General features: G+C 37.7%; 1 protein-coding gene across 1 annotated transcript in view; it reads right to left on the minus strand.

Moving 5' to 3' along the window:
• Nucleotides 1–16,809, minus strand: part of uxs1 (UDP-glucuronate decarboxylase 1) — a 36,705-nt gene extending 19,896 nt beyond the window's left edge. Inside the window, exons 1-9 of the mRNA XM_084724753.1 lie at nucleotides 15,971–16,809; nucleotides 14,211–14,232; nucleotides 12,993–13,041; nucleotides 11,169–11,212; nucleotides 7,532–7,592; nucleotides 6,643–6,823; nucleotides 3,063–3,167; nucleotides 2,310–2,369; nucleotides 732–853 (exon numbers count right to left, since the gene is read on the minus strand). Of these exons, the coding sequence (XP_084580879.1) occupies nucleotides 732–853; nucleotides 2,310–2,369; nucleotides 3,063–3,167; nucleotides 6,643–6,823; nucleotides 7,532–7,592; nucleotides 11,169–11,212; nucleotides 12,993–13,041; nucleotides 14,211–14,232; nucleotides 15,971–16,061 (735 nt within the window). The 5' untranslated portion in view covers nucleotides 16,062–16,809. The remainder of the gene's footprint in view (nucleotides 1–731; nucleotides 854–2,309; nucleotides 2,370–3,062; nucleotides 3,168–6,642; nucleotides 6,824–7,531; nucleotides 7,593–11,168; nucleotides 11,213–12,992; nucleotides 13,042–14,210; nucleotides 14,233–15,970) is intronic.
• Nucleotides 16,810–23,527: the final 6,718 nt, after the last annotated feature.

The raw sequence follows: 23,527 nt of genomic DNA on the forward strand, positions 1-23,527 counted from the left end.
AATATTATGTTTTGTCAAACTGTATTAATTCTCAAAAACACTATATAACAATATTGTGACTGATGCAAAGATTTGTGGCAGTGGTTCATTCTGATTCTCAGATAGTAGCGTTCTTATCTTCATTGTTCTAACTGCATAAAAAATAAATTTTTTGAAGTTGGATTTTACACATATGGTGGTGTGATCTTGATACTAAGGCAGTTTTTTCCTAAAATTAGATGAAAACAAAAATCTATATATCACTTGGCTTACTGTATTGCAATATAGTGAATAGTAACCCCTGTATCATGATATGAATCGTATTGCTAGATTCTTGCCAACACACAGCCCTGGTTCTTTACCATGGTGTCACATTTTCTTTATAATCAATTATCAACCACAACTTCAGAATAAAATTATGTGAAATGATGAAAAATTCTGAAACAAAACATACATGGTAGTGATCACTACAGCTGCCACACTTAAAAGAACTGTGACAGAGCAGTGACAGTTCACCAGTCAGTAGTGAACATGCAGTCAAAGTACGAGTAAGAGTTTTTGGGCAGAAGTAGAATTATTAAATTATTATTTTGGAGTTTTGGCTGACTGGTACATTTGCAGAATGATAAGTTTGTTCCAAAGTATTTCAGAAACATGGGGACTAACATGACTGTCAATCAAAAAAAAATATAATCACCTCTCTCTAACCTGTTATTTTTCAAATACATACTATAGAGTTACAGTAATTATACCTGTTTCATGTAGGCATAACACATGGTCTCTGCTACACGTTTCCCTTCATCGTAGCATGCTCGAGGACCAATCGGGTTTACATGTCCCCAGTACTCCTCATTTTGTGGGTGCACCTCTGGATCTGGAACCAGAACATTTTACAAACATTTCAGACACATTTTTAAATTTCAGTTTTCTCCACAGAGAATTAAAACAGTGTTGGTTTGAAAGATCATGCTTCCCATCTTGCAGACTGACACACACCCAGAAAATTCTGCTTCATTTTAGAGCTCAGACAGATTAGATGAAACATCCAAACTGGTACAGTGCAATAATGGATCACCGAGCTGCCACCCTAGATTCAATGACATGCTTTGATAAGTTTTCCAGATAAAACTCTCTTCAGTTATTTCTGACTCTGTCTGTGATTGCTTGTCACAAATACTTTAGTTTATGTTGTCAGATGAGCGGCAGTATAGATAGTGATTTATCGTAAGAGCTGTCTCTAAAACAAGACTAACCATAATTGTGCTGTTGAACTGAGACCTGAGGCTCAAACAAATCATCACTTTATACTTGTGCAGCTGTGCAGCTGTCCATGTGTGACTCACTGCAACAAAATACAAGTGATCACAAAGACAGCCAGATGTGGCAGTTAAGTGCCCTCCTGAAATTATTAAGAAATATATTGTGTTCACACATATTGCCACTACACACTACTGAGTCATGAGTCTAAAGAAGTCCACTGAAAAGTAGAACCAGCACCAGTCAGAGGAAGTCACAACTTACGGCGTACATAGCGCTATGAAGGCTCTGGGAAATGGGGCCCAGATCATATAAATTAGCTGTGCTGGAGCAGGGAAACATCTAAAACATGCAGGTTCAGTGGGCCCTGAGGACCAGGACTGAGAAACACCACCATAGTCTAACAATGGCAGAGCTGTCAGCGCTAAAATCTGTTGTTAGATGTATCTGACTTTTGCTTTGTTTGTCAAAGCACTTTGTAAACTCCGTTTTTAAAAGTGCTATATATAAATGAATGCAATTTTATTACTCTAAGTCATTAAATTTGTCTCTAGTTGCTTTTTAGAAATCAAGTCACTACGAGGGTCTGAGAAGTTGCTAAATCTAGCAACAAAGTCGCCAAGTTGGCAGCACTGATAAATATGATGTGGTTAATAAACGGTGTGAAAAAAGGACTGATACAGTGGAGAATGGAGGACAAGCAAGGGGCTAAAACTACACTTATCAGTCACCAGCAGCAGCACTTTGTGTTGTCAGCAGACAAGAAAAATGACTGCACTGTCAGTGTCGCTGTTCATCTTTTTTCTCCACACCCTTATATATGCATTATCTGTAAGTTTGTTCTGTGTATTAAATGTTCTTATGATCGAGTTGTTTTTTTTTTTAGATTAATTGCTATTAAATAAGCTATGTCTCATTATCATTAAAAATGAACATGTCTGGTAATAAATACGATTTTTACGACCAAGTCTGTCAAAGTTAGGGACCAACGAGATGGTCTAACGCAACTTCTGGGACCAGTTTTATCTGGCCACGTAAAACACTGTAAAACGAGTGAAAGGCATCTTTCTTACCTCCATAAACCTCAGAAGTAGAAGCCAGGAGAAGTCTGGCACCCACACGTTTGGCCAGACCTTGGAACAAACAATACAGTGAGAACAGTCTTCTTTTGCAGTTTTGAGATCAAACCCTGGACTTGAACCTGAGTCAATACACAGATTAGAAAGAAAAAGAGACAGCACATACTGTTCCACAGCCAATGCTGCACAAACTACAACATTTTGATATAATATAATCCAAGTTTATGTTAATGTTCATACAGTTCTTTGACAACACAATACTGATACTACTGATAATCCACAAATGTGCTGCCTAATTTTGAACATACTGAGAGCACCCTGACAAAATAATAATACATTTTTAATAAGTTGACTCTCATTTAAGCATAAAGTACTTTGCTGGATATTTAGACTGTAATCAGCTGGTTTGGATTAAACCTAAAAGTTTAATGAGGGAGAGGGAGAGTTTCTTTTTACTCCCTCTTTTGTCCCACACGACAAGGTAAAGAAGAACAATGAATGAAAACTCATTTATAATTGCCCGAATCTCAAAGAACTGAGGAATCTCATCAACAACTTGAAAATAGCACATTCAATGTATTTTATGGTTTATTGATTTTATTTACAAATGTATTACAGAGTCCCTAACAACATGTAACAAGAGTTACACTTAATTTACAATAATTCAACTGTTAATGAGAAAGGATTCATTTCAGACTTGGAAAACGGTTCTAGAAAAAGTCTTCATATAAAGCTACTACTACTCACCAAGCATGTTAAGAGTGCCTATAGTGTTGGTCTTGAGTGTTTTGATGGGATTGTACATGTAGTTGGGAGGAGAGGCAGGAGATGCCAGGTGATAGATCTGGTCCACTGTGAAGAGCAGGAGAATCATGAATCATCTCACCTTCAAACATATGTCTGTTCCAGCAAAATGTCAATGACAGTGCAAGTAAATGATTTCCTTTTGTTATCCTTCATGTCTTTACTGATAGCTGGTCTTGGAGGTCTACAGTGCAGCGAAACAGTGTAATAGAATAAAAATATCGAGAGTTGCTTCCTGAGAGCTGAAGATTCAAACCATCAATTGACTGAAATTCTTCAGGTTGCGCAGTCATTTCGTTTTCTCTCTTTTTTTTCAGTCAGTGTGCATTACAACAACAAGCTTCTTCTGTCATGCTTCAGCCAAAAAAAGTTCTTACCCCTCACCCGACAAGTTTTTAAATCAATGATTAACAATGACAGGGGAAGCAATTTTAAAAAAAAAAGAAAAAGAAAAAAAGAAGAAGTTGAATTTTAGTAAAATACAGGTCAGCACAATAATACCAGGAATCAGCATCTGTTTATTATTTCCCCTACATAAATCATTTTCATTCAAGTTGACTTTCACTCCATATTTTCCCATGGTCATTCATGCTCCACAGTTTGAGAACCAGTGCAATAACAAGGTAAAACTGTTAAAAGTTTCAATGCGACAGCACAACAGGCTGCAAACTTTACAAACCGAGTCTCTAAATCACCACAAAACTCAAAACTAACTGTGACGAATGCTGAAAAGAGTGATAGAAACGGAGGTCAGTCACTACAGCCCGGCAAAAGAACTCTCTGACACACACTGGAGAGCTTTTGTACTTTTCCTTTCTCTCTGATTGTGTGCAAATGTTTGTTTTCACATCACAGATGACAAAGAAAGGCACCAAAACATGTGGCTCACATTTGAATGAGTCGGGTACATGAACTACATACAAGTCCCAATCATCATGCCCTCAAAGCCTCAACAATGTCTGAGCCATTCGCTCACACTCTTCATCTCATCCCATTTTCTAAACCATTTCATTCTTGTCTCTTTTCATACTGAATGCCTTTGCCTATTGAAGGCTTGATCTCTTGATTTATGACTCACATTTTCAATTTCAAAGCTTGTTCCATGTCCTCTCTCAACATTTCTATTCATTGTAACACTTAATTTCCTCCCTAACATACAGAGACACTGACATCAGATTTTCATGTAATGACCAGCAGCAGCAGATCTCCCAGTGTCTACTGTTAGTTTTACATTTTCAAGCTTTTGTTTGTTTTTCTTTTCTTTTCTGTAGTTTTTCTTTGTCGCTAAACTGCAAACTGCAATTTATGAAGGGGGGGGGGGGCTCACTGCCCCCTCTGCAGGTGGTTGGTGTTATTCCCCTTAATCCTCAGTTTGCTTTATTCCTTCTAATCTGAAAAAACAATCACTTGCTGCCATTGCTGTTCATACAGCATTTCAAAGGCCCCACCCCCAACCCAACATCCATCTCTAGTCTCTGAGTCTAACAGAGCTCACCAGGGTGCTTTTCACAGCTGGTATACGAAAAGCAAACAAACAAAAGATCAGAAATGGATCAGGCTTTATATACCAATTCACATCGATCCAAAAACACTTGGATTTACCCAGGATATTCCTAGCATAATAGGTGCCAGGCCATGGTGAGAACCCATCAGGAAGTAATTTAGTGAGATGACCACTAAGAATAGGCTGCTGTACAGGGAAGATAAATGGAAACTGTGTCACAGCATTGGTTCTAGCTGTGAGCTAAACCTGGGTCCATTTCTATATTTAACTTTCCAGGTGTTCTGACAGCTTCCTGTAGGTTTTGACCACTCTGAAGCTTCATACAGTGATACAAAGGGGGTCATTTTACATCAGCCCCTTAGTAAAATACTTCAGGTCAAATGCATTTTTTTAGCCATTGACTGTAAATAAACATTGATGTCTTGGCTCCACTTCCTCCCACTGTACAAAACTCAAGTCAAAATATCTGGATACAAGTGCTGCTATCTTCCACTGGTGACGGTATTTGGAGCCAGAGTCTGCACAAGAGTGATCAGGGTTAGAGCAGCGCTTTTGAGTTCCCATCCATACAACAGACCAACTCAATCTTGAGCAGTGCTCAGCTGTCAATCATGGCATAAAAGCCCCCTTTTATAGCATCAAAAAAATCGAACCAGAACTGATCACAACGCCCTCTACTCAGAAAACTGGAACTGTCTTCCACCAGTTCTATTTGGTGGAACTTTAATTTTTTTTTTATGCTGCTCCTCAAACAGCCTGAATCTACCACTCACAACAGTGACAAAATCCATTTGCTGTGTACAGTATCTGCATTTTTTTCAAAAGACATTACTTCATGTAACATTGTGTAAAAGAAACAGGTTTCACTAACAAAGCATATTAGTTACATTAAATATAACAGCTGTGTGCAGAGAGCAATTTGTACATCTGAATGACATAATGACTGCTTTGGCAAATATTTTTCAGAAACAGAGACCTGACATTTGCTTTTCAAAAAGACATTATTCACCACAGCCAGAGTAAAGGATGATTATTTACTTAGCTAAAAATAAGGCGTGAATAAATACTATGGAATCAATGGAAAAATAATTGAGGTGAAAGTAGATAAAGGCATTGTGGATCACCCTCCTCTCTAGGTAAATATATATTATTAGAGGTTTTCGCCGATCATGCACTTAAGTAAGCGGATTACAGACAGCTTTCTGCAGTAATTTGATTTCAGAGCATTATGTATGTGGGATAGTTGGCTAGTAACTCAGGGAAGGAATTAGGGAAACACTAGCTTTGCTTCTCCAGGGGAAAGCTGAATTCTTGGTCATGTGTCTATATTTTTTAAATGTATTTATACATGTACAGGACAAATACTTCAGAGTGGAAAATTAACTCTGCAACAACAGTTTTGTGTTCAAATAAGTGCACCGGCTAGTATAAAAATATATTTACGATTCTCCCTATTTATAATTGCTCATTTTATTCCTGTGTGTTTTTATACGCTTCTGTTTTGTTATGTTGTTGTAATACACACTGACTGACAAATACAAAACAAAAAATGACTGCTCGACTTGAAAAATCTTGACTGAGGGGTTTCTGCAGGCAGTCATTTTTTGGGGCTTGTTCAGGATGTTGAACAGTCGTCTGCAGTGTTTTGTCATCTTTTAGTATCGTCTCAGCTCGCCTGAAACCTCAACTGAGGTGATACTAAAAAAGAACCAGGTCCTGTATGTAATGGCAAACAAAAATATACCTTTGATCTTGTTTGTAGATTCTTATCATTTTGTGATTTGTAATTACAATAATTGAATTTATTGTTGAATATTGTATTCACAGTTTCACAACTGATTCAAGTAAAAACTTCAAAGGCCAGCTGCTGTCTTCAAACTTTACTCAAACTTTAGTCCTCCCTGAGCCCCCATTAATTCAAGCTTTTTTTAATTAGCTCTGGCCAAGCTGATCCTACTTGGAACCCCACCAGTAAATAAAAACAAAGTCTTCACCTTTCGTAATTACTGTCTTGCTTACCCTCAATATACAGAGGCTCCACCACATCATGATTGATGAGCTCGAAGTTTTCGTGACCAATCCAGTGCTCCACATTCCTTTTCCTTCCTGTGAAGAAATTGTCCACCACTGTCACCTCATGGCCATCCATCATCAGCTTGTCAGTAAGGTGGGAGCCCACAAAACCAGCCCCACCAGTAATCTGGTGGAAGGAAACACATGTATGATGACATCAGTAAAGGATAATGTAGTAATAGCACTGGTGTGCCTTAGTTTCTTAAAAGAGCAATGAAACACTTTCTACATGTACCAAACAAAATGTTTGTTTGTGTTCAATTACTCTTTCCATAGACAAAGGCAACAAAGGCAAAGGCAAAGGCAACAAAATCTATATAATGCACAGTATTTAAAAAGAAATTTCCATTTCTTATTTTTTTTATTAATATTTGGCCACTACTTCTTTCAGTTATGATGAACTTGCTGAGTAAATTATAATAGTATTATAAAATCATTATTCCTGATAGGAATGATGGCCAAAACTATAACAAGAGTCTACAGTGAAAGTTTCAAATAATTAAAATTTGGTCAGTAGGATTTATCATCCTAGAACTATGAATGACTGCGCAGACTTGTTCAATCCACTGTGTAGATGCAGAAATATTTCAGTCTGGATCAAAGTGACGAACACACCGACCATCTAGCACTGTCATCTGCATATACAGCCACATAAAAATATATAGTCTAAAAACATAATTTAATTTTAAATTGTGTGAAAACAGCTGCAGGGGAGGTTGGAGTTTCAGTCTGTTGGGATCTGTGCTGCCGACGTGGCTCAACATAAGGGATATGACCACAGTGAAATAGTTTTCTGTGAATATGACTGTGTGTGAATTGCATGTCTGTCACATACCAAAATTCTTTTCCGATCCTTTTCTGACAGGAATTTCACTGGGGGGTATTTCTGAGAAAAACTGGAAGAGAGAATAGACAAAGTGCTTATTGATACATATATGGGAAAAAACGCCAAGAGAAGGAAACAGAACAATATCTATGAGCTACCTGTAAATCCAGTCCTTAAATAATAGATAAAAGGCCTTAAGGCAGTCTTAACTCTGCTCTCATAATGTGCACCATAAGTGAATTGCTCTGCCTAAGAAACTGTTTATCTAGTTAGCGGCACTGAAGCACTATGGTGTCTTACAGTATCTTTCTTTAAAGTGTTAGGGTTAAAGGAAAGGAGGAAAAGGAAGATTTTCTTCTCAACCCATCATACATGTTAGAGAATGGTTGCTGAAAACATGTCAAAACACTGAGAACTACAGTTGAGGACAAAATTATTAGCTGCCCTATGAAATTTTAAGTTTTTTTCAAAATTTTCCCAAGTGCTTTTTTAACAGAGCAAGGAATTTTCAAAAGGGTTAGGGTTAGGGTTATAGAAATAAATTATTTCTATATGTGTGTCTAAAGACCCCAGAACAACTGCAAAGACACTAATGAATGACTTTGCCGAGTCGGGAATTGTAGTCTCAAAAAAAGACAATCACTAGAGCCCTGCACAGGAATGGACTGCGAGGTTGCAGACCAAGAAAAACTCCACTTCTGCAGAAGAAACACCTTCAAGCCAGAGTGACGTATGCTAAGGACAACCTGGAGAAAGATAATGCATACTGGAAGCGTGTCCTTTGGTCAGATGAGACAAAACCGGAGCCATTTGGCCATAGAGATGTTGCTTATGTTTGGAGAAAGAAGGGAGAGGCATATAACCCAAAACACACCGTCCTCACAGTGAAACACTGGTGGGAGTATTATGCTGTGAGAATGCTTCAGTGTGTCTGGAACTGGGAATCTCGTTAAGGTGGAAGGAATCATCAAGAAAGAAGGATATGTGCAGATTTTGAAAGAAAACCTCAAGCAGTCAGCAGCAAAACCGGGTCTGGGTCGTTGCTTTGTCTTCCAACACGACAACGACCCAAAACATACATCACTCCTGGTGAAGAACTACCTCCAGAAGACCAAAGTGAACATTTTTGACTGGCCTGCACAAAGCCCTGACCTGAATCCCATTGAAAATCTGTGGGGTGAACTGAAGACCAAAGTCCATGCCAGAAGACCATCAAATCTGGAGGAGCTTGAGAGATTCACCAAAGAAGAATGAGCTGGGATTCCTCAGGAGACGTGTCTGAGACTTGATGAAAACTACAACAAACGACTGCAGGCTGTTATCCAGCAAAAAGGACATACAACTGACTATTAGCATCAGGGGAGCTAATAATTTTGACCCTGGTAGTTATTGTTTTTTGTGAAATAATTTTGTTTCTGTGTGTAAAGTAAAATAATGTAATCCAAAATAAAACTATGATGTTTGGAAAAGCTGTGTTAAAAAAATGCCTTGCTCTGTTTAACAGCACTTGGGAAATACTTTAAAAAATTTTCATAGGGGGGCTAACAATTTCATCCTTATCTGTATATAGTACTTAATTGTGGACTGTTAAACTGCTGTTCATGATTTCTGTGCATTTTTTGGGCAGACCTGCCACACAGCTTGGTGACATACTGTATCAGAGCCGTGTTCACCCCCAAGACTATCGACACCTGAACAACACTGCCTCTCAGTTCAAATCAGCCCAGCAGTTCCTTTCACCTTACTTCAGCTTCAACAACCTGACACAGAAGAAAAATAGAATACCATCCTGTCACTGTTTCAGGTTGTTTTCAGGTCGTAGTGGTGTTTGACACTGAGACAGCAGAGTGGACGCACCCCCGCATTTCAGAGCAGAGAAAACTGCTAATTTTTTTCCCATGATTTTGAGATCCCACAAGCTTTAAACCTCAATATAGATATTTATTGAATGAAACCTACGTTGGTTGTAAAGGTTGTTGAAATCCTGTGGCATATTGCAGGTTTATAGAAAGCAGCATGCAGTAGAGACCTGGGTCTCATACGGACGCATGAATTGAAACAAGTGGCTTTATATTTCTGCCTCATTAGTATTCAAGGCATCAAAGGTGACATAGATAACTAACCTCTAAAGGTACAATTTATCTCCAAACAGTAGCTGCAATTGAACAATCAATATTGGCTTCTTAATGGATAGCCTGCTATGCAGACGTCTCGTGATCACCAACACCATATGACGTCTAGGGCCTTATTTGGATGCTCTATAGCTCCCAGTCTAAAGTGCATGGCGTGTCCAACTCCACTTCGCTATTTAAATAGCGCATAATCTAGGGGCAAAGTAAGGCCCAAGGTGCAAAGGGGCTGTATTTTGTCACTTAGTAATAGGTGTGTTATGTGCACAACATGAATGAAAATAATCAGAGCGTCATCTCCTATTCTCTTTAGGAACCAGGTGTGCCTGCCTCTGGAGCCTTGCAATATAGCTGGTGATGCTGAAAGACTGGCCCACTAGTGGTGACACATGCACTGCAGTTAACCTGTAGGTTGGGCAGGCTGCATTACAAAAATTAGCATTGTGATTAACAGCGAAAGGGCTGCAGGTGGGTAAAATAGGGTGAAACATCTCCTTGTGTCCTAACTGTGTGTGTGCTTTCACGATGCTCAGTAGCATGACCACTGCAGCTTTACAGCACACATGGTTACATCACTACACTCATTACTGAAAGCAGCCTCTCTAATCACTAAAATAAACTGTGACAGAAAAAACTCAGACATCAATACAACACCAACTACTAGACATGATCAGAGAGGCTGCTTTCAGTCTTGTTTCCTTATATAATTACATAATATTAAATCAACAAAACTAAAAACTGTAAGACTGAATATTTTTTTTAGACAGCCCTGATGAAGTCAGGATTTATACAGCTCCTTTAGTCCAAACAACTTCACTGTATGAACTTTGATTGTGTATGTGTATGTATGTAAGATCTACTCAATGTTTAGAAGAACAGAGGATATTAATTACCCACAGATTAAATGCAGTGTCCTAGAAGAAGAGTGCACATGTGTTTTGAACCTGTCTATGTAACAACACTCTTTAACTAGAAACTAGAAAATACTGTGCCTTTGACTTTTGACCAGGTTTTTGTTGGTCAATGTCACAGTCACATTCTGCTGCCTCAACATAGCAACACGCCAAAACCGTGCCTGACCACACCTCATTTTAAGGCCAACACACGCCTGGGTGCACAGATGGGCACAAGTACATTTGCCACCTACACAACGTTGGTGCCAGGCATGAAAATGACAACTGCTTCCATCAGAAAATACCAATGACAGCTGCACAAGCAGAACATCGAGCCCTTAATGTTACAATATGTTTAGCTGTATTGCATTTTCAAACCTGGTAACTGGGTTGGGAAAACAACAAAAGAATTTATTCAATATTGAGTCTTAATTCTAATAAATAACCCATTAACCTTTCACTGAGTATTGAGTCTGTATCAAAATATAGTAAACACACTTGCATTGAGGGTGAGAAGAGATTCCAATCATCTGTGTCTAGAAGTGTACAGATAAGTTTCCCTATACTTACATCTTACTAATTTTGAGTGTGCATGTGTACACATTTGTGCATAGAAATACACACCTTTGTTCCAGATCACGAATCTTCTCTCTGAGAGGAGCCACAGCCTAAAGTGAGATGAGAAGTGAGAGTCAAGAGAGAGTCAATGTGTGTGTGTGTGTGTGTGTGTGTGTGTGTGTGTGTGTGTGTGTGTGTGTGTGTGTGTGTGTGTGTAATGGCTCCTGACAACCTGCAACTGGACACAAAAACATTTTGTAATGAACTTTAATGCCTACAGCAGGCAAGACAAATTATTTTAGACATTACATAAAAAATGTATTAATACACTCTGAGGGCTTTTCTTTGAGGAAACGTAATTAAATGATTTTTAAGACCTGTGGATACCCTGTAGAAACAATAGTATGACCTTATGAGAGCCAAAAGAATAGATCAACAGAAATTCATTCCCATGTGGTCAAATTAACATTAAACTGAGGTGATTAAACCTAAACAATGCTTACTTAAGCAACCAAGTCTTATTAATCCTTCATGGGAAAGTGTGTGTTATAGCCATAAGACAAATTGGACGTGACAAGTCAGATGTGATGGGACTAGGAGCGTAGTTGCTCAGGTCAGAGTATGAATAACAATTTATCTGATGTTTTCTTTTAGTTCCACAGCAGAAACTCACAATGATCTCACATGAAGGAGCTCCCTCTTATTTCCAAAGTGATACCAACAACCACTCCACAATAATTGATTTTTTACGAATAAATATGGCATTCTTAAATGACTGGTACAATTTTATTTAGCTGGTAACCTACAGTACTACTACAGTACAGGAGTACATATTCTACAAGTTACTATTATGTTGACTTATTTACTCCATACTGGAGACTAAGAGAACAGTTAAGTTCGATTTCCAATTTGCAGGTGCATTCACATCAAGATCACCTATGAACAAAATCAAAATAAATATGCTGAAGCAGAAATAAAGAGCAATATGCATTAAGTCACAGGTTACATGATCAATATTGAAGCTGGGGTTGACTGAGCAAACACTGTGAGAGGAGATACAGTTTCTGAAAAGTTTACAGTTTCTGGGAAAAAAAACAGAGTAAGTGGACTTCCACTCCAAATTTACATATGGATGATTTGTTACGAATTTTCAAAATTTTCTTGCTGTAGCTCCACCGTCAGGAGTATTAACCACGAGTCGAGTCGAGTTAAGGAAGTTTAAATGTCAGGGATAATTTAAATATAATATATAACTAGAGGGCTGTATTTATATACGTAGTACATTATAAGTAATTATACTTCTGACTTTTTAATGTAGTTGCCATCTAGCGTTAGTCCATGTACTGACAGACAGCTCTTTCTTTCATGATGTTTTTTTCAGTGTTAAGGTGTTCCAAAAATCCCAACTGTATTCAGGAGAACTTACTTTGCTCTCACAAAAGGGTAAAGAATAATGGTTATGAAACTACTCTGACATTACAGTTCACAGTGAAATTGGCTTTGTGCTAGCACTGTGCAAATGACAATTAGAAAAAGATGTGAACTTGAATGTTCCCTAGCATAATACAAGGCAATCTCAAAAATTCCACTTTTTATCAGGACTGAGATTGGTCTGGGACAGACTAAAATTGAAGCAATTCAGGACAGACTGCACCAGATTTTATGGGCCCAATCAAACATCTATGTTACGCTAAGGCATGTAGAGGTCACAAATGAATGTGAATCAATGAAAAACTATGAACATCGGCTGCAATAAACAAGTATGGCTTTGTGTTCCACTGAATGTGTAAAAACATATACAAGCGAGACAGAAATGCATCAGAGATCCTTCGACCTGTAAAACAGACAACATGCTAAGTAGAAGAAAGCAGGTTTCTGAGCCAAACTCACTTCATCAATCCTTTTCTCAATCTTGATTTCTTCGTGTTCTTGTATTGATCTACAATGAGAGAAAAACAAAGACCAGGAGAGGGGGATGAGATGATAACAACCATAATCACAAGGCCAGGGAAAATAGCTCTTGACGTGAAGAGCGCCGTTACATAGCAACACAGATCCCACCTCCCCCACCAATCCATTAACAGCGACATATATGAACAAAATCCACTGAATATACAACTTCCTATCACAATGTCTGTATGTCTTGAAATGGTCAATTCTCTGTCCACTGTTCATAGAAAAAACATGACATGAACGTGTGTTTTTGGCTAACTCGCCAAATTAAATACCAGTCAAATAAATAACGGTATTTCATTACATTTAGGGATAACAATTAACCCATGATCGATAAATCAGTCATTAAAAATTCGCCTAACCCTAGTATGTGACAGCATAATAACAGCCCAGTCCACTACTGATCACTTGTACTTATCACAGGGCCACATCAGGAGTAGTAAGACTCTGTACGTCCACTATGAGAATCACGCACTCAGGTTAGGATGAATTTGCTCGAAATATAAAATGACTTTTTAAGTACTGAATAATTGAAAGTCAAATCACTTTAACATGTCATATTTTATGAGCAGAGAATATCCATTAATAGTAAAATCACGATTTTGCTCACTAGGAAGTGTCATGAGGAAGAATAAAGATGTGTGGTTTTCGTCAAGCACCACACACACTCGTCAGAATTGATTAATTAAACAGATAAAACTACGGAACATCGAGGAGTACAATGGCTCATGCTGATACAGATTATACTCATCATGTTCAGTAAATAACGTCTTTAGATGACCCAGCTGTCCTACAAACTATGACTTCATCGAGGGAAGTGATTCAGTTGCCAGCACTTGGGGACTCCTCTGAATTCTGATTAGGGAGCTTTCTGCATTTATACAAAAAAAAGTATTATCTACATATTTAATAGGATGAACTTGCAGATGAAATAATGATAGGCTGTAAAGATTAATGTTAGTGCTAGAGCACATTCAGCTATTTGATAAGCTTGATAATCACATATTATCCCACAGATTATACCATTCTATTAAAGAGCCACCCCCTTTACTTGGGCATTTGGTAAAATGTTGGCCAGAGCCATGAGCTATTTACCATGGAAAACGGAAAATATTTTATTCAAAAGTTAGGTAATAAAGAAATGAATTACTGTACCTCGTATATGTTCCCCAGACAGCTGAAGAGAGAAAAGGAAAACTTGTCAAAAAAAATGCCTGCATCATGAATTCAAAGTGCAAATTTAAAGTTATAAATACATACTTAAAATTTTCATACAGATCTATTAAAAACACTAACCAGTTTCAAATGTCTCACACATCTGGGTACCCCCCCAACTTTCTGGAAACAGTAACTTTAGTTGTCACCTTCAGTAGATGTAGAAATAGCCTATAAAATCCAACTTCTCTCATTTAGAAATAGATGAAAAAAATACAACTTCCCTCTACCACTGCCTTTCTCTTACTAATGAAAATTAGGACTGCACAATTAGCCCAATTTAAATATTATCAAAATCGCAATATGACCATTTCATTAATGGCCAAATTGCAGAAGCTACAATTTTTTGATAAAGAGTATTATAATTAAGTTCTGTAGTGCTACAGAGATGCCTTACCCTAAAAACCTTGTCCTCCAGAAATAAGAGAACATGTTTGTTTGTTACATGATTTTCTTTTTCATGAATCATATCACAATTGCATTGCAGTAAATCCTCCAGAGCTAAAAATTCTGTCCATAAACAATGTTGTGACACATTTTATCTTTATTTTTTATTATATCAACACTGTGATATGAGACTAGATATTGTCCTCGATTTTGGGTGCAGTTATATCCTGGTATGGCATGAGTGCTGTCTTTTCCTGGTTGTAAAGGCTGCATTACAGTAAAGTGAAGCAATTTTATGAACTCACCAGATTGTTCTAGCTGTTCTATTATTTACCTGTTACCTTTATTTACCCACTTAGTCATTATAAAACATATAATTCAATATTATTTATCAAAAATCTAATTGTGTTAATATTTTGGAACACCAATAGCCATCTCTTCAATATTGTTGTAATATCAATAAATATTAATATTGAGGTATATGGTTAAAAAAACATTGTGATATTTGATTTTGTCTATATCACCCTGCCCTAGAGGTGTAATAAAGTTATCCATACACAAGTATAACAACATGTGATATGTGATACTGTATTGATTCTAAAAATCCTGTATTGTAACATTGTGATGAATGCAAAGATTTGTGGCAGTTTTTCATTTTGTGTTATGTTTAAATCCCTGACAGTTACATAGCAGTGTTGTTATCGATCTTCACTGCTCTGATCGCTTAAAAAGTGTTAAAAGTGTGGTGTGTTCTTTATATCATGACCATTTTCATAAAATTAGATGAAAAATGGCAATATTTCACCTTGCTTAAAATACCACAATATACTGAATTGTAAAGCCTGTATTGTGACATGTGTTGTAAGATTCTTACTAAGACACACCCTCTTTGAGAATTAAGAATATGTTATATTAAAGGAACTGCCTATTATATTGCATATTGCAGAATAGCCTAAAAATAGTGCTGTATATATATATCGCTCATCCCTACACCTGGCAATATTGTAATTTCAATAACATTTTGATCAATGGTTCATCCCTGGTTGCATTGTGGGGGCCTGGCCACCCAGTAGCAGGCTGTCTTTTGACCAGGGCTGTAGAGAGGTAGGTAAACTATTTTCCCACCTTGTTTCCCCTCATTCATTCATACAGTTAATCTGAAACTTTGCTTGTTGCTTAGGTTTTCCCACTGTGACAGTTGAACTACTCACACGACTTTACAGTTTGGTTGTCATGGTTGAAAATAAAGTCACAGCCAAGATGACAATCTCAACAGGTGCACTAAATTCAATTACACAAACTAGTGTACTTACAGGCAATGTAGGCGATCAAAGCGAGGGCAAAAAGCAGCTTCATCATTCTTCTGTTTAATCCTGATATCAGCCAGATGACCCGCTTCATCATCCGCTCAATGCAACAGGACCAGGACACCAACGAGCCTCTGCGCGTTTAAGTCCAGCTATCGCATTTTGACCCACTAATGTTCATGTTCAAGGTGGAGTGCAGTCTTCAGGGTGTGTTGGCTGTATTACATGGGCTGTCAATGACTCGCTACCCGTAATTCACAAAAAAATGCGGACTAGCTTAACAAGACAGGCAAGCTAGCCGCTCCTGCTACGTCAACACCAAGCAGGAGCAGTTTACGTGGCTAGCAGCAGGATACAAACAGGTAGCGTTCAGTATCAGGTGGGAAGCTACGCTGTGGAGTGTCAACATTCACAACTACATATAAACTTATGGATCGGCGCCATTTAACCCCCGACTAAAAAAACACTTATTTTAGCTGCAACACATGGTCATTTCTTACATAAACTGATACCTTACAGATATGTCTAGAAACTGTGGCTACGCCTCAATAACAAATAACCCTGTGAAGCAAATGGTTAGCCGTTAGCACTACATTAGCAATTAGCTGCAGCTAGCAAGGAAGCTACTGATCTGAAAGCGTATTTTTCTTCCGTTGATAGCTGCCGCTTAAAACAACAAACGCCAATCCCGCCTCGCATTTAACTCCAGGTGAATACCAGGGAAGTAAAACAGCTACTCATCTTAACGTTGCTTAAATGCACACATGTCGGAGTTTGCTTCTCTCAGTTGGGCCGACAGATAGCAGATGAGCGATACATCAGTGCTCGATTTAGCAGCCTGACTTTTCCTGCCGCGACTGTGACGTTGATTTGACAAGGCGAACATCTAATAATATTCTTTTTGTCTTATGACGTTATTAAGAACGATGCTATTTATAGATAATCGGAATAGAAGATTATTATTGTACAAAATCTATATCACTCTTCATGACGCCTGAGCCTTCAAGTTGCAGAAATATAGATTTTTTTTTTTTTTTAACTCTGACACAATGGCTCATTCATTCGATCACACGAAACTTTCCATACCTAACCCTGTGCTATACCTTGTTAATTTCCCCATTTCAACCACTGTAACCTGTTTGGCGCTGTATACTTTTGAGGTGGTAAGAAGTGTTTGGATTTGCTAAACGTGTACTGTCTGTCCTTTTGGTATATGGCAATAACAACAAAAACAAAACGAAACAAACAAACAAAAAAAAGAGATAGAGAGAGAGAGAGAGCAAAGAAACAAGTTAAGTTCAAAAGTAAGCTAAAAAGAAAAATGAAAAGTAATATTGCATATGATAGTGAAAGTAATACATTATTAGACATGATAATGAACATAATATAGCCCATGATGTTGAACAGTAATATTGCACATGATATTAAAATATGGCATTAAACATATAGAAACCTAATATTGCACATGATATTGGGGCATAATATAGCTCATAATATTGAAAATTGTAATATTATTTGTAATACTTTTGTTGAAAAGTAATACAGAACATAGTATTTATCTGATGTGTCAGTTTTCCATCCAGCAGAAAGGGGAGGAGTGATACAGTTTGATGGCCACAGAGAGCTCCTGAAATGTTCTGTGGTCTCAGTCTAGAGCTGAAGGTCCTGTAATAGGACTCCAGTGTGCCGTGCAGGGGACGAGATGCATTGTCCATGATACTGAGCGGTTTTCTCAGCATCCTCCTCTTTGATGCTTTCACCAGAGACTCTACCTCCACTCCCAGGACAGAACCAGCAATATTTCAAAATCTCAACAACTAAACAAAACAAACTAATTAAATAAATAAATAGCACTATAGTCCACAAGAAAAAATATACAGTAAATTTTGGTTTTAACTGTCCCCTGTCCCTTTAACTACTAGCTCTTTCAGTCAGTGCACTGGTGAAACAGAACAATGACAAAAGCAAGTCCCTCAGCTCACTTATCACTGATTTATATGTATTGATTGACCCAAAAAGCAGCTGATAATGAGGAGCACTTTATAGTCAAATTACCTCTATAAACAATGATTTTTGAAATAATTAAAATGAAATAAGAAGCTGCACTGGATCATGGTATATGCATAATTGCCTTGGTTGTCAAACATTATCACTGGAATCTGAAAATAAAGGACAGGCAATTTTCTCCAGAAGAAATGTAAGAAGGATTTTGTATTTTTATACCAAACAAAGTAGAGTGAAATTGTCTAATTGTTGTGGTCCTCAGATCTATAACTGACCTTGTGCATTGTTTTATCTGTATATACTCCTCTCTGAAACAGTGACAGGCCCTGAGGGGCAGGGGCAAATGAATAAATATAAAAATAATAATAGTAACCAGAGCACCAGCTGCATGTGGTGGGGCACCAGCACACAGGAAGCTGTAATACATTTATGGTGAAACACTTCCAATCCCTGGTTAAGATTAATATTGTTTTCTTATGTAACTCAGATTTTTAAGTATAACTACTTCAACTCTGTAATCAAAACAAACAGAGAGCTAGGGTTAGGTGATATAGCTTAAACATTTATCATGATAAAATGTTTAGCTTCAGTAGATATCACTTAATTGATACCTATAGAGAAAAAAGGGTTGAATTTCACCACCTTATTAAGGTTATTATTATAAGGCACATGGGTAATAGACTTACTAGACTTAAAAACAAAACAAAAAAAAACATACAATCATACTGGCAAGCTCAACATTTTCAGTTTTTCTGTTGTTGTGTCACATGTTGATGGTGCAACTTGTTAAATGTTTTGTGTGTCACTTGTAGTATGCTCCATTATCAATGGATATGATAGGCTATTTATCAATCAGGCACTATTCATTATGTGTTTTCATGGAAGTTTGTGTTTAATGCATTTGATGCAATAGCTTAACTATTGAGCATTTTTAGTGCTATTGATGAAGTATCTATTGATGATACATATAACTATTGTATATGTATTGAACTATTATCCGTTGAACCATTTAGAGGCATGGGCAGATCAACTAATTCTCTAGTAGGAAAAGTTTTGTGCACACACTGAGCCACTGTGGAGGTAACTTTTGCTGAATGTGCACTTCTTGTGTGTATAAATCCAAACAAACCTCATCTGAAATACTTCTTACACTCACCACCTGTAGGAGCCTAAATGCAGTTCTTTGATTTTTGGTTAAAAGATTAGTAATAAATAATTTAAGTTAAAAATCCACAGTAATATAAGTTAAAAGGCCTACTTTCAACAATTTTCAGTATATATGTATGATATAGTAATAAGTTCATTCATTTAAAATGCATATGTATGGTTTAAAATGGATGAAAATGTAATTTCTGTAATGTTTGTAATGGATGGGAGCATATAGGAGTTTGATGTTTTTAAGGTACTGTGCACCTTTAATTACTTTAATTGAGGCTCCCATGAGGTCGGTCAATCAGTCAGTTGGGCAAGGTGAGAGTGGAGCCACATATTTTTTTGATCTCTCTCTCTCTCTCTCTCTCCCTCGCTTTTTCCTCGTTGTAAGTTTTACTTGGATGTGATGGATGCTTAATGCACAATTTTGATATTTTTCTGTACCACCTTTTTTCTTGTTTTTGCTCAAGTAAACTGTTTAAACTTTTACGAGCGGTCCTGTGGGATTTTTCATTGATGTGGATGACAACGAGGGGATTAATGAGAGCGTCAAGCCAAGCTCCACTGTAAACCTACACCACCTCTGACTGAAAGAAAAGGATGAGAATCTCACCAAATTTATTTATTTTTAAATAGTTTATTCCCAGCTTCCCAGACTGATTATTTGATTATGGTGATTAGCCACATCTTGAGCTAAACTAATAATCTATTGTCAAGCGATGGGTGGATTTAACTTTAAATTGTCTTCTAAAGCAGCAGCATCATTTTTGTCTAGAGCCAGTAAAATTTAATTTGATTCAAGTGCAATATTAAATGTTTGTTTTGAGCTTTGAGACTTCCAAGTTGACTGATTCACAGCAATGCATGAAAATAATGGGTTCAATGACAGATTTATTGCTCTTCCACTGTTTACTTGTGCACTTGCGATATCTGATGTAGGAAAGCACAATGATGAATGAATGAATGAGTAAATAAAATAAAAGAAGTATTAAATAAATATCAATAAATAAATAACAACATACTGTGTAAACGGCCTGCAGTTTACCTCACTTGACGGAGGATGAATCATTGGTGACTTGGCCAACATAAACAAATGCACAGCCCTAAGATTTACTGTATGTGAGAATGACACGATGTCCAAATATTGCTATAATCCACAGAGCACACCTGGTGGACACAACTGAGTAAATAGACAATTTCATCACTTCCCCCTGCTCAGACTTATTATGGATCTTCACGTTTTTTGCAAGTTTCATGGCCACCTTCGTAGTATTCAACTGGTTACAATCTACAAGCTCACCTCTAGATCTTACTAAATCCTACTCACTGGTCCATTAATGAGGAGATTTCAAGTTCAAGACCTTTATTTGTCCCCAAGGGGCAACTGGTTCTGCAAAATTTAGAGAAAAGGCAGAGAAAACTGTATTCAACATAATAAGATGTTTTTGTCATGGAAATTGAATGTTTTGAAATATACTATATGTTATGATTTCTGTTGCTGTCTGGTGTTGGACAGTTAAATAAATAAAATCAATTAATCTTAGTCATGTTTAAATCTATTTTTTCAGTCCTATTAGCTCCACAAACAAACTTCTTTGATTCATTAAATCCACCAGCAACCCTCAGAAGTGTTTGTTTTCTGTTTAATTTTTACAATTGTCTTCACAACCAATGAGCATAGACACACAAGCAATTATTCAACTAACCGATGTCACTTTCACTTCACAGCAAGAAGGTTGTGGGTTCGAGTTCTGGGTCGCACGGCCTTTATGTGTGGAGTTTGCATGTTCTCTCTGTGCTTGCGTCAGTTTCCTCCAGGTGCTCCAGTTTCCCCCACGTTAATATCGTCATCCTAAAGGATACCTTCATCAGTTACTGAGGGCCACTGTCTAAAATCCTGCTGTCACTGTTAGAAGGCAACAGCAGGTATGGTGCCTGAAAGGGAACCACAGACCTGTGAGATCTCGTAAGAGTGAACATTTTTACCAAAACCATGAAAAATCTCCCCTATTAGATATGACCAGCAGATACTGAAAGTAACAGACATGACCTGCCACTGCAGTAATGGCGGCGCCACTAGATGGCAGAACACACCAGATTCATCTATAAGGGAAAAATGCCCTAGCTTGTTTGTATTTCTCTTAGTCACTCACAACCATCCTGGGCAGTGCCCAGGACACCTGCAAAACAATGTTGGGGGCGGGCTTGTTTTGGTGGAACATTTGCACGTCAGGAGGTGAGCCCAGGCATTGAAGTGACTACATCACTGCAAAAGAAAAGCTAACAGTTTGTTTATGTTTTTACCGTTAGCATCCCAGACACTAATTTTCCATTCCATCCTGCTCTCCTGGCTATCTGTGTGCTCCGTGACTGGGCAGACGGTACTGACATGAGCACTCTTGAATGGTACAGCTCATTGACCATTTTCGCCTGTCAGCAGCTGTCCACTTTGAGTTGCTGAAGTGGAAGAAAACACAAGTATCTCAGTAAAATAATTCAGGGATGAAACATAATGTCTGGCTGACAGTCTGTTTTTTGAGACCATAAAGAGTGCTTGCAAAAGAGAACTTTTGCAAGACAAAGACGACTAAACGGACCACGTCTTGTAATTGCAAGTTAATTCAGTTATGCAAATTGCACAATCTTTTCTTCAACAGCAGAGGCAAGTTAAATGTCATAACAAAAACATTTGATTATTTATGAAGGACAGTTATGAGGAAGCATTACAACATGTCTCTGGTCTTTTTCAGCGTGTTTTGATGTGGTTATATCATTTGGCTGATAAAATCCCTCAGAGATGATTTGCAGAGAAACCCATCTGTCAGGGGAGGTGTTTGGTAATAGACCATCTGACAGCTGTTAATAGTTGGGATTAGAATAAAAACAGTCACCACAGAGCCTCTGTCTTATTATTTGTGGTCCTGCTGCATGACCAGAAGTAAAAACTGACACTGGCAACAAAATACCACAGCTGTGTGGAATAATGTGTTATGAGTTGTGATCAAATGTAAAGGGCATCACACACTTGTCAGCAGTTGGATCTCCTTGTGTATTGTACTGAAGCTGGTGATTCGCATCCATTGATGAAGTGAATCCAGGTAGAAGATGCTGTTGCTAAATAAAACTGTGCCAATTGTGAGGAAGCAGACTCTGATTACATAATGAAAATCTCTGTAATATTTCAAGAACTACTGACTGAATTACTGTGGAATTTAGGACAGATGTTTATGGTCCCAGTGGATGAATACAGTTAACTTAGGTGATTCTTTGATTTCACTTCAAGCACCAACTTCAGCTTCACATTTGTAGCTTTAAGCGAAATCATCAACCATCTAATGTATTGTCATGAAATTTTGTTCAGACATGAATTTTTTTCCCCAAGGAGAATTGTAGCAACTTTTGTGGTCCCCTGACTTTTCATCTAAAAGCAGCATCATAGCAAAATTTGTGACCGAATACCTGCCAACAATAATATTCCTATCAGCTTTAGCTTCTAATTATGGACATCATGGACCAGCGTTTCAAGTCCCTGCCCACACAGCTGGTCGTGTCAGTTGTGAGCAGAGCTGAGCTGTCAGTCATGATATGAAATAACTAATACAACCCAAATTGATCAGAAAAGATGAACACTTGAGCAAACGTCAGTATGATAAGAACTACCTAAAATGACAGACATCATCTTTGGGGAAAAATTTATTTGACATGTACATATACTGTTTTAGTTTGGCCCATGTCCCATCTATTAAAATAGAGGGGGTGGGATATAGGTATGACCTATACTGCAGCCAGCCACATGGGAGTGATCATGATGTTTTGGCTTCACTTTTCGGTAGCTCTTACTTTGTCCATTTCTACTGTATATATGACAGTGATGCTGACAAACCAAACCAGAATATGAACATGGTCTATTTTACCTGCTTATCATTGACATGTTAGCATATTTATGTTAGCGTTTAGCTCAAATCACTGCTACACCTAGCAACGTCACAGAGCTGTCAGCTGCCATTCAGACAGCAGGTTACAGAGGCAGATGTAACAGTTTCGTCGAAAGGCCTTTTCCACAGAAGACATTTTGACATTTTGAGAGTACGAATAGCACAGGTGTAAATAATATGAATGATAGCTGATGACTGATTACACAATATGAGACCAATATATCTGGTGTTAAATATGCCAATTAAAAAGAAAATTAAGATCTTCTACAACATGTGGTGTTTGTTGTCAAAAGTAAAAGCAAATCAGAGCTAGTCAGCTCAATGATCAGGCAACAGCCAGGCGTTTTCAGTCAGTGGAGAGAAGAACAGGGCTGCTAGTGTTGGAGTTAAATATACATGCAAAAATGGAAATATTTTTTACAAGAAAATTAAATGCTCGGCTTCAGTGCTGGTACTCTCTGCTTGTACAAAC

This window comes from Lutjanus erythropterus, chromosome 8 (assembly GCF_056507025.1).
Source record: "Lutjanus erythropterus isolate fLutEry1 chromosome 8, fLutEry1.hap2, whole genome shotgun sequence".
Lineage (NCBI taxonomy): Eukaryota > Metazoa > Chordata > Actinopteri > Lutjaniformes > Lutjanidae > Lutjanus > Lutjanus erythropterus.